Source organism: Asparagus officinalis, chromosome 9 (assembly GCF_001876935.1).
Source record: "Asparagus officinalis chromosome 9, Aspof.V1, whole genome shotgun sequence".
NCBI lineage: Eukaryota > Viridiplantae > Streptophyta > Magnoliopsida > Asparagales > Asparagaceae > Asparagus > Asparagus officinalis.
In genome coordinates this window covers 10,579,768-10,592,635 of record NC_033802.1, presented here as the reverse complement: position 1 = coordinate 10,592,635, position 12,868 = coordinate 10,579,768, and the positions used below count along the sequence as shown (strand labels likewise).

The 12,868-nt window shown below is 34.7% G+C and overlaps 1 protein-coding gene across 2 annotated transcripts; it reads left to right on the top strand.

Annotated features, from left to right (window-relative positions):
• Positions 2,032 to 11,880, top strand: LOC109823697. Of its 2 annotated transcripts, XM_020390031.1 has the most exons (3): positions 2,036 to 2,138; positions 10,272 to 10,494; positions 11,324 to 11,880. In XM_020390031.1, the coding sequence occupies exon 3, from the start codon at positions 11,347 to 11,349 to the stop codon at positions 11,554 to 11,556; it is 210 nt and encodes a 69-aa protein (XP_020245620.1). In that variant the 5' UTR covers positions 2,036 to 2,138; positions 10,272 to 10,494; positions 11,324 to 11,346; the 3' UTR covers positions 11,557 to 11,880. The 2 variants fall into 2 exon arrangements, with proteins under 2 accessions (XP_020245619.1, XP_020245620.1); XM_020390030.1 differs by lacking the exon at positions 10,272 to 10,494 and having other exon boundaries at positions 2,032 to 2,138.

Genomic DNA, 12,868 nt, shown 5'->3' with positions numbered 1-12,868 from the left:
AACCCCTCCCCTACTCCTCTCAATCCCCCCAACCTATCAAATAATCACACCGCCACAACCACCATCAGCGCCGCACACAGCCACCAAGTCAGGCGCCGAAGAACAACAAGCTTATACTCATCCCCACACTCCCCAACCCTCTCGCCAATCTCTCCGCCTCGCATCACAACCCAAACCGTCCCTTCAGCACCCGCAAATGGACAAACCTAATCATCGGAGATGCGGCCGCAGTTCGAGCGAACATCGGGTCCATGATGTATCGTTGGGACCCCACTAAGGCTGAAAGTCAGGCTCTAACGCATGAGGCGCACGGACGCGTGTGAGGATGGGAAGCGGGGGATCGCGGGCCAGGAGGCGTTGTCGTGACCCCGAATGGGTGCACGACGGAAGGCTCAGCGGGTGAAGCCCAGACAAAAGATGCACTCAATGACGGAGGACATGGCAGGGGTGATCTAATAATTCTAGAGGTAATTAATCCAGTCATTAACTACATTTTTATTTTGCGTTGATTTTGCGTTATTCTTGAATGAAATTTTGTTTGAATATATGAAAGTCGGGAAGGAGAGGAAGAAGGCTCCGTTTGGATACCATAGTGTTTTACTTATTTCCATGGTGTTTTTACAAAAAACAAAACACCATGTATTTGGAAACCATGGTGTTTTTGAGCTAAATCATTCTCAAATGAAAAACACAATACTTATTTTAAAACACATTTTAGGTGTTTTAAGTTTGGTGTTTTGATTTTGAGTTTGAGAAGGTATTAATATAATATCTAACATAATATACTAAATGCAATTAATATAGAGTTATTATCAACATGCTTATTATATTATACTATACTATACTATATTATAGTTAATTTAATATATTAGTAATATTTATTAAATAATATAAAAAATATAATAAATAAAATATCTTATATAATAATATAATAACATATTAAATACCAATATTAAATATGTTAATAATGTACTATATAATAAATAAATATAAATAAAATATAAATAAACTAATAAATAATAATAAAAAAAGTTATTGATAATAATATAATAATATACTATACAATAGTATAATCGCTATAATATTACTAACTTTTTAAACATAAATTGTAATAAATTCATAATTTTAAAATATTATATAATAGTAACATATTTAATAATAACATAACAATAATAATAATATTATAATAAAATATTATATAGTAAATGTAATATAATATAAAAAAATATTAATATATTATGTAATAAGTTAAAATAGATTATTATAAAGTAAAATATTATTGCTAACGAAATGTTAATCGTAAAAATATATATATTCATAATATATAATTATTTATTAATATCATAAAATATTAATAAATTATTAATATACTATTAATAAACTCTAACATATTAAAACTATAATATCATTATATAAATATTAAAAATATTTATAATAATTATTAACATTTATTAATAACATACTAGTATACATAATATTAACATTATTAATATATATATTATTAAAATAGTATAGATATTATAACTTAATAAAATAATAATATTAGTCACTAAAATATTAATATAAATATAAACAACAGATAACAAATTGATTAGCCAAATAACTTAATATATAATTATTTAAAAATAATATGTAATAATTATAATATAATATAACTCATTAAAATACGATATAATATTGTAATACATTATATAATATTATATTGTATTATTTTTAATATTTATAATACTATAATAATGTAAACTAAATATTATAACATTTTATTTACAATGTATTTTATTATAATTAATATATAATATATTAATAATATGTTTAATATTAATGTTATAATGCGTCAAACTAGTGTTGACCAAAAATTCTTAACATGATGGTTTAAAAAAATTTTAAGGAAAAAAATATAACATCATGATGTTTTTTACAAAAACACAATGGTATCCAAACGAAGCATTAGCTATTGGTTCGGGTTTAAAAAACCCATTTTTTAACCCGACCCGCAACCAAAGCCCACTAAACAAAGGGGAAAAAAAGCCCTAGACCTAATTCTCTTGTTTCCCCGTCGCCTCCCAAATCTCTCTGCAACCAGATCTCTTGACGCTCCTTGACGCTCCTTCAAACTTCCCCGAAACAGAAGGAGCAAGGTACTACGTTTATTTCATATTTTTGCACTTTTTTTGAAATTTACGGAATTTTTGTTAATTTGAGATAGGTTGCTGCGATGTACTGTTGATTAAATCTTGGATGCAAAGTTAGTAATTTAACAGATCTTCTTCTTTTTTACCTTGCAATTTTGATGAACCTGGCCACAATAAAGAAACGGAAAATAGTTTTTTGAAGGGACTGTAATTGAAAGAATATGATTAAACATGTGCCATTCACATTTTAGTGTGCTTATATTTCATTAAGGTTTGCGTTTGGACGCAAGGGATTGATTTTAAATTCTAGAATGCAATTCCAGAATTTGAAATTCCGAGTTTAAGTTCTAAGCATACGTTGTTTGGGAATCGTTAAAATTTTCAATTCTAGAGTTCTCAGTTCCAAATTCGTTGTTTGGGGAATTTTAGAATTTTTAGATTTCTAATTCTCAAATCATTTCTTCGGAAACTATTAGAATTTAATTTCAGAACTAGATTTGCCGATCAAAGACAAGATTAAATAGATTCCTCATTTTCCCCCATCATTTATTTAAGGGAAAATTGCTTGGAGCAAGCAATTTGTGAAAGGTTATGCACCCCCACCCCCAACTAGAGTCAACCCCTTGTTAGTTCTTTGACCCAAGTTTTCATACTAAAACACCCTTAGCCCAACATTGTATATGTACTTTATACTGTATTTTTAAGTATTACCCACTTTACCCTTTTGTACCCATTTGTGGAGTATTGTATATGTACTTTATACTGTATTTTTAAGTATTACCCACTTTACCCTTTTGTACCCATTTGTGGAGTGTCTAAACTATTTTGTCTTATTGGTTTTTAAGTATTACCCACTTTACCCTTTTGTACCCATTTGTGGAGTGTCTAAACTATTTTGTCTTATTGGTCAGCCCTCATTCCATTATATAGTGAGAAGCGACATCCGATTGGGTTCAAGAGAATTGGGGAGAATGACATTAATGGCTGAGAGAGTTTTTTTGGAGGGAAAGGAAAAATTGGAGGGGAACATACTAAGTTTCCTCCAAATAATGTCCCATCTCGATGTAATATCTTCTTTCCTCTTTAGATTCTACTCATAAGACCTTCAACAACCTTCAAAAACCCAAATATTCTTAACTTTTTCCTCTTAACTTTTTTAACAACCAAAATGGAAGAATCTTTAATGTGTGTGACTTCGTTTAACACAAATGCAACCCTCATTAAAGTCAATTCTGCAACAAGTTTAGTTGAATTGAAGATGCAAGCTGCAAAGAATTTAAGAGTACTGTACGAAAGGTTGTTGATAAGTTACTCTCTCGAGAAATTTCTGAATGTCTCGTTTGAGCTTTCAAAAGATGAAGATATTCTTAACATGATAGATTATCATCGTTTAATGGAATTAAATACGATAATCATGACTGTTACTAAAAGAGATGAAGCATCCACGCATGCTATAGGGACAGAAACAGAACTTAAGTAAGTATTTTCAAAAGATTATTTTCACGTTTTGGATACACGTTATAATGAAAACTGTGATATTTACTTCTTATATGTGACCTGAAGACATTTTACATGACATATCGATTTTATTTGTGACATATACTAGTTAAAAGCTATTTATAATTATCATACGTGACTTATATGTATGTTATATTCAACTTGCAGTCTTCCTAATGTAAGCTCACAGTCATCAGAGCATATCGAGGAACCATATGAGAGGATCCCAATCGAGGAATCAGAGAGGATTCTAAACGACAATCCTAAAGGAGAGCAAGTGTGGATGATGAACGACGTAGCAAGTGACTCGTCACCAATGCAACAGTCGATTGCCTCCTTTCTTCTTTTTTAACTCTTTTCTTTCTTAATGAGTTTTCAGAATCAACTTCCTCTCATTTTGTCTTCATCTTTTGAGGCTCTTGTTTGATCTCCTCATGGACATAACGTGACATATCTTGCTCCGGTAATATGTGGATTACGGCTTTTGATTTCTTCATAATCGTTACAGTCTGCAGCAAATCCATTTTCTTACCTTTAATGTCCAGTTTATCATTAATGGCTTGAAATCATTGACTCTGGCTGGCTCCTTGATGTATGTTATCTCATAGTACCATAGCTTCAAAAAAAAAAAAAAAACAATCAATGAAGTATCACAAGTTAGATACAAATATCACATGTAAAAGACAGAGGTCAGAAGTTAGATACAAATGTCACATGTTAACTATAAATATTACAATTAAACAATACATATCAGGGACAAATGTCATGTATGAGGCACAAACGTCACATATGAGTATCATATATCACATGTAAAACACAATAATCACATATAAGGGGAAACTATCACATATTAACTACAAATATCATAATTAAACAATGCATAGCAGAGACAAATATCACATATGGGACACAAACATCACATATTAGTGTGATATATCACATGTAAATGACAATGATTATAGATAAGGTGCAAATGTAACATATTAATTACAAATAACACAAATAACTCGCCGATAACAAGAGAACGCAACCGCTAAGATATGTGTGCCCCTTTTTAGCTATCTTGGTAGCTTTGAAAGAGTCACAATTCATTGTAGATGATCGTCGCCCATGAGAAATGATCAACCACATCTATCCAAGTTATATACTTGAACATATGTTGCGGTACATTCATTCTAGCGGTTGGAGTCCATATCATTGTGGGTTGATAAAGGATTTGTAGCATAACAAAATTAGAAACATCTGATTTCTTTTTTGCCCGAACCAGTTTATCCAATAAGGCCTCAAGGTAATCTCTGCCACTCTTGTATTTTTCTGGTTGCTGAAGCATGTACTCCATATCCTATTCGCGGTATCGCGATTCCCTTCCGGTTTCTCCCCTTCATCTTTGAACCGGGTATGTTTTTGCACCCAATTTACATCAAATATGTAGGCTTGTCTTGTCCCCGTTTGCCTATCCTGAAAAAAACTTTCTAGTAGCTAAATTTAGATGATAATAGTAGCATGATCGTGACTTTGTCGGATAGAATTGCTCCAAAACTAATATGGTTTTGAAAGTTGGAGAATCCATAAGCCTTCCAATGTTCGGCCCTCATTCGTGGAACAATTTCATTCACGAATTCACAATATCCACGAATATTACAACATATTCTGATATCACCCTTACTGTAAAACACACCACAACAAAAACTAAATCTACTTAGGGTTCTATTGTGGATAAATTCACAATGTCAAACAAAATAAATGACTAAATGTGGATAATTCAGTTTATACTTACAACTCAACGTTTGTTGTGATTTAGATGACTCAGAAGATGCAGTTGATGAATTCACCATCTTGTATTTTTAGCAAACTGAGGGTTTGGTGAAGAAGAGGGACTTGTCGGAGCCAGTGGACGACGAGCTTGCGGTCGACGGGGTCCTTGTCGGCGGGCGACGAGCTTGCGGACGAGCAGACGACGAGCGGACGAGCGAATACCAAGATTGGAGTGTCGACGAAGACGATTCGAAGTGAAGCTGTAGGGGTTCTCGTCGGCGGCGGTGGAGGAGCGAGATCTTGAGGGTAAGGGTTTCGAAAATTGGTTGCAGAGGGTTTCGAAAATCACGCTCAGAAGGGGGGTTTTCGGAGCAGTTTTTTTTCGTTTTTAAATTGGAAGAGTAATTTAGGAATACCTTTATTGGGTAATGGATTTGTACAGTCTTTGTTGGTTAGTTGCACTCATGTTTCGGTATAAGGGCTGGGGTGCATTGGTTTTTTGGCTGGGGAGGACACATAGCTTAAGTTTTTGGAGTTCCTCCAAGCAATTTTCCCTTGTTTTTGTTGTGTCTATCATGAAAGACTTAGTTTCATATTCGTTTGATTTGTCAACTGCAGATATGCCTCACTTGTTGAATTGTTAATCTTTTTTTATGTATATATATCTTTTTGAATATTATGATATATGAACCTTATTATTGGAAGTGTAATCTAACTTCCCAGTTATGCTATAATTTTGATACCAGCTTGATAGTACTTTTAACGTGATAAGTTCTTATTTAAATAAAGGGAAAATTGATTGGAGGAACTCCAAAAACTTAAGCTATGCATCTTCTTCCCCAGCCCTTGTGTACCGAAACATGAGTGCAACTAACCCCCAAACACTGTACAAACCCACTATCTAATAAAGCTATTCCGAAATTACCCTTCCCATTTAAAAATGAAAAAAATTGCTTCGAAAATCCCCATTCTGAGCGCGATTTTCGAAACCCTCTTCTGCGACCAATTTTCAAACCCTCTTCCTCTCAAGATCTCGCTCCACCGCTCTCAATGAGAACCCCTACAACTTCACTTCGAATCGTCTTCGTTGACGCTCCAATCTTGGTATTCGCTCCTCCGCTTGTCATTCGCTTGTCCGCAAGCTCGTCGTCCGTCGACAAGGACCCCGCCGACCACAAGCTCGTCGTCCGCTGGCTTCAACAAGTCCCTCTTCTTCACCAAACCCTCAGTTTGCTAAAAATACAGGATGTCGAATTCATCATCTGAATCAGCAAAACAACAAATGCTGAGTTAGTATAAACTGAATTACCCACATTTGATCATTTATTTTGTTTGTCATTGTGAATTTGTCCACAGTAGAACTCTAAGTAGATTTAGTTTCGGTTGTGTTGTGTTTTACGGTAAGGGTGATATCAGAATATGTTGTAATATTCGTGGATATTGTGAATTCATGGATGAAATTGTTCCACGAATGAGGACCGAACATTGGAAGACTTATGGATCCTCCAATATCCAAAATTATATTAATTTTGGAGCAATTCCATCCGAGAAAGCCACGATCATGCTACTGCTAGATCATCTAGATTTGGCTACTGGAAAGTTTTTTTCAATGATAGGCAAACGGGGACAAGACAAGCCTACACATTTGATGTAAATTGGGTGAAAAAACATACCCGGTTCAAGGATGAAGGGGAGAAACCGGAAGGGAATCGCGATACCGCGAATAGGATATGGAGTACATACTTCAGCAACAAGAAAACTATAAGAGTGGCAGAGATTACCTTGAGGCATTGTTGGATAAACTAGTTCGGTCGAAAAAGAAATCGGATGTTTCTGATTTTGCTATGCTTCAAATCCTTTATCAACTCACAATGATATGAACTCCAACCGCTAGAATAAATGCACCGCGACATATGTTCAAGTATATAACTTGGATAGATGTGGTTGATCATTTTCCATGGACGACGATCTTCTACAATGAATTGTGAGACTCTTTCAAAGCTGTCAAGATAGCTAAAAAGGGGCACACATATCTTAGCGGCTGCGGTCCCTTGCTATCGACGAACGAGTTATCTATGTTAGTTGTAATTAATATGTTACATTTGCACCTTATCTATAATCATTGTCATTTACATGTGATATATCACACTAATATGTGATGTTTGTGCCCCATTATGTGATATTTGTCCCTGCTATGCATTGTTTAATTGTGATATTTATAGTTAATATGTGATATTTTCCCCTTATATGTGATTATTGTGTTTTACATGTGTTATATGATACTCATGTGACGTTTGTGCCCCATATGTAACATTTGTCCCTGATATATATTGTTTAATCGTGATATTTATAGTTAACATGTAACATTTGTATCTAACTTCTGACCTCTGTCTTTTACATGTGACATTTGTATCTAACTTGTGATACTTCATTGATTGAATGTTGTTTTTTTAAGCTATGGTACTATGAGATAACAAACGTCAAGGAGCCAGCTAAAGTCAATGATTCCAAGTCACCAATGACAAACTGGACATTGGAAGGTAAAAAAGTGGGTTTGTTGCAGACTGCAACGATTATGAAGAAATCAGAAGTCGTGAGCCACATCTTACCGGAGCAAGATATGCCGCATTATGTCAATGAGGAGATTAAGCAAGAGCCTAAAAAGATGAAGGTAAAAAGAGAGGAGGAAGTTGACTCTGAAAACTCTTTAAGAAAGAAAAGAGTTAAAAAAGAGGAAAGGAGGCAATCGACTGTTGTATTCGTGACGAGTCACTTACTACGTCGTTCATCATCCACACTTGCTCTCCTTGAGGATTGTCGTTTGGGATCCTCTCATAAGATTCCTCGATTGGGATCCTCTCATAAGATTCCTCGATATGCTCCGATGACTGTGAGCTTGCATTAGGAAGACTGCAAGTTGAATATAACATACATATAAGTCACGTATGATAATTACAAATAACTGTTAACTAGTATATGTCACAAATAAAGTCTATATGTTACGTGAAATGTCTTCAGGTCACATATAAGAAGTAAATATCACAGTTTCCATTATAACGTGTATCCAAAACGTGAAAATAATCTTTTGAATACTTACTTAAGCTCTGTTTCTGTCCTTATAGCATGTGTGGATGCTTCATCTCTTTTAGTAGCAGTCATGACTATCGTATTTAATCCTATTAAACGATGATAATCTATCATGTTAAGAATATCTTCATCTTTTGAAAGCTCAAACGAGACATTGAGAAACTTCTCGAGAGAGTAACTTATCAACAAACTTTCGTACATTACTCTTAAATTCTTTGCAGCTTGCATCTTCAATTCAACTAAATTTGTTGCAGAATTGACTTTAATGAGGGTTACATTTGTGTTAAACGAAATCACACACATTAAAGATTCTTCCATTTTGGTTGTTGAAGAAGTTAAGAGGAAAAAGTTAAGAATATTTTGGTTTTTGAAGGTTGTTGAAGGTTTTATGAGTAGAATCTAAAGAGGAAAGAAGATATTACATCGAGATGGGGCATTATTTGGAGGAAACTTAGTATGTTCCCCTCCAATTTTTCCTTTCCCTCCAAAAAACTCTCCCAGCCATTAATGACATTCTCCCCAATCGGATGTCACTTCTGTATAATGGAATGAGGGCTGCCCAATAAGATAAAATATTTTAGACACTCCACAAATGGGTACAAAAGGGTAAAGTGAGCAATACTTAAAAATACAGTATGAGCTAGGGGTGTTTTAGCATGGAAACTTGGGTCAAAGAGGCTTACAAGGGGTTGACTCTAGTTGGGGATGGGGGGTGCAGAATTTTTTACAAATTGCTTGCTCCAAGCAATTTTCCTCAAAAACAAATGTATGCATGGTACATCCCTCTATTTCTATTACATGAAAAGTATAAAACATCATTAATCAGTCTAATGTACAATGTATATCAAATATAACTCCAAACTTGTGTAGAAATGAAGTACTAAAGCTGATATCTTTGCTGCTCTGATTATAGCTGTTCTAACAGCTTAAAAACCTTGTGTCATATTCCCTTTGTCCAGTAGAAATGCGAGATCTAGTATGAGATTTTCATGAAATTTTGCAAAGAATTTGATAAGTATGAATTGAGTTGAAGATCTCACAAGGTATGTCTTAGCTCTTTATAACAGAACCGGCGGAATTACTTACACAGAACTATGAAAACAAATCTCACATAATTTTGATGTCTGGTTAACAAAATCTTCAAGTTCACAATCCTAGTGAATATTTTCCCTAATGCAGAACTATGAAACTAAGTCTTTCATGATAAATTAATGTTTATTTGTAAAATTATGACATTTTATATGAAGAGCAGACGCCACATAATAATTATAAGTTGCAGAATACTTGTTAATTATTGTAACCCTTCATCTTTTTACCAGTAATAATTATGAGTCTGCATTTGTTTGACTTAGCTGTCTCATATTACCCCAAATTGCTGATTCTATAGAAGAAGAATTTGGTGACACAACAATCCAAAAAACAAACACGCTTTCACAGTTTTGTGTGAGTAAACGCAACAACAATAAGGAAAGCATAAAAATGTAGCGATATAAAAATGTAACAGATATGCAAAAAAATTTGTTGAAAAGGGATCCATGATGAAATAAGTCAAGGCACCAATAAGCAGTTACATTGTTTTCAATAATTGGGAATATAGGGGGGGAAATTAACATTTGACAGATTTGAAGAAAACTGAATCTGAAGAGAGGATCTTTTTTCTTTTCTAGGAATGGATCAAAAGGAAAGTGAGCCATCTAATGCTAACCAGAAAAAACAGTCTCCTCATCTATCCTGCACCAAATGCTTCGATGCTTTGTGGTTTTGCTATTCCCCATTTCACCAGATGCAACAATACTACAGATACGGGGAATTTGACACCTGCTTTGGGAAATGGAGCGCTCTCGGTGATTGTTTGAGTCTCAAAACAAAAAGGGCATCTGAAATTCAGGAAATTCTTGAAGAGCGAGAGAGATCCAAGCCGCACATCTGGACATATCGAACTGTAGAAGAAGCCTCTAAAAATTGGTGGAGGATGTATAATCATTTCTACAAGCCTCCTCCTCCAACTGACTCTTAAGTAGATGTAGGCTGTCCAACTTCATTTTTTCATATCGCGAGTAACATATGTAGCTCATTTGTTGAGTTATTGTATTAAATCTATTTTCATTAGTCATTTCAATGGTTAAGCACAAAATAACATTCAACACTTTAGGAATTGCATTTGTTGGGAAGACTTGCCGAAGAATCATCAATTTTTATCAATATATGAAAATTGTACTATCAAGTTATCAAACTTTAATAGCTTTAAAAATGGCCATTATGCCACTTGTTATCATGATCTTGATCTTGTATAGAATCGTTTTTATAGAGAAAGCGATTTGCACAGGTCAAAGCCCCTGTAAGGGCCTCCCTTATTTTTATGAAATGCAAGCCTCATGTTGTGGTGAGTAGTGATTGTTGTAGTTTCTTGCTGTATTTGTGTTCGTGCTTGTAGTGGAAAGGACATTTATGAGCTCCCTAAGATGACTCAGGTTACATATCTTTAACAAGTGTAGTAGTAGTTTTCTTCTTCATTAAGGGGATAAAAAGTAGCATTTCTTCTTTATTAAGACATTTTGCTTGCGTTCTGATGGCCCCTACCAAATGCAATGTGCAAATACTTTCTTCATTTATCCTCTTTTGATATTTCAGTTCCCTGCTGTTACTTTTTTTCGAACATGTGATTGTTTTACATGCATTTTACAGTTGACTTGGAGTCATTACAGGAGCATGTGATTGCTTTACATGCGTTTTATAACTGAAAATGGGCTTCATTTGCTTCATCTGCTTGAAAAGCTCTTCGATCGCATCATAATGAGCTGTATGTGCTAATAATTTTCACTATGTGATTGATAATTTTCCTTCGCTTTTAGGAATTAATTGTCCTAACCGTAAGATGTCTTCATTCATGGGATTCGGCAACCTTGCTCCAAAGACCAAGAACCTGGTCGTCGCAGGTGGCTTATCGGCTTTTGTTCTCGGTGTGTACTATTATACCATGAGAGCTGTTGGAGGCACAGATGAGCTCCAGGTTGCCATTGATAAGTTTGAAGCCATGAACAACGATAAAACAAAGTCTGGAACATCAAACTCAGCTGATTCCTAACGCCAGCTGAATTCTTAAATGATGGAGGCTTAGTCTGCTCTATTCGCCGCTTTGAAGATTTCAATAATGAAAATAGAGATGCCAAATACTTTGCATATATAATGGTGTGATGAAAACTATTGTGTAGTCTTGCATTACTAAGGTTTAAGAGACTTAAGTTTTTATGGATTTCTTTGGGAGATGTGAAATATTTTTCACAGTACTAAATAGGGGGCGGTGATGCATTTGTTGAGTCTATTCAGTGGAGGAATTGGCGATATTATGTGTTGTGGCGATCTCATTTCAGTGCAGAAGAGTATGGGCAAGTTCTGAAGTTTAAATTTATATGCAGTTTTTGTGGGAGATCTGATTGTTTTTGCCAATATTTTCTGCAATGCATAGTAATTTTGGAGATTAGTATCTTTATTGGTGCTTCATCTCTGAAAAATGATATAGGCACACCCTTGGGCACACCCTCCCTCTAGCTACAGTGCAAGGGGTCCCACTTGAGATTTTTTTAGCTACAGTGCAGTGGGCCTCACTTGAGATTTTTTAAAAAATCTCAAATGGGGCCCCTTGCACGGTAGCTAGAGGGGGGTGGCCGGAGGTGTGCCCGAGGATGTGCCTGTAGCACCTTCCTTCATCTTTTACCTCTGTAATCATGTCAACAAAGTTACTATAACTAGAGGAAGCAGATGTTTGGTCATTAATGTGCATTGGTACTATTTAAAAAATGATTTTTCTATAGAATGCCCATGGGCACTCTATAACAGATGAGAGAGATAAAGAGAAATGATTATACACAGAAATTAATGCAAATCAGGATGGCCTATGAGCTATTCATTTCTCTCCATCTCTCTCCTCTTATAGAGTGCCCATGGGCACTCTATAGAAAAACCGTTTAAAAAAATATGTATTAGTACTGCTTGAAGTCATTAATGTGCATTGGTACTATTTAAATGACTTGATGCTATTTTTTTCAGAATACAAACAGTTTTGAGGGTTGTGATACAAATAAGCCTACTAAAAAATTAGAACTTGCAAAATATTATCAAGAAATTAATTTTTTTTTTAACATTAGAAGCCCCACAGAGGATCCAAATTCATAATATAAAAGAGCAATTGGAGCTATTTGTCATAAGAATTGAGCTTTGGCTCCCTGGTTAGGCTTTGACCTTTTACCATTTAATTCTTCATTTGCCAAAATTGCCTCTTCTTATCCCACTGCCTCCTAGGCTTGGCCCAAAAATGAAAACAAAACTAGTCATTTTCAATTGCAAAGTTGCAAAGTGCAAAATAAAATTAACGTTCCCTTTAAATTCTTTTCAACCCC

Coding starts and splice junctions, on each gene's coding strand:
- LOC109823697 (XM_020390030.1), top strand. CDS start 11,347: ATGTCTTCATTCATGGGATTCGGCAACCTTGCTCCAAAGACCAAGAAC.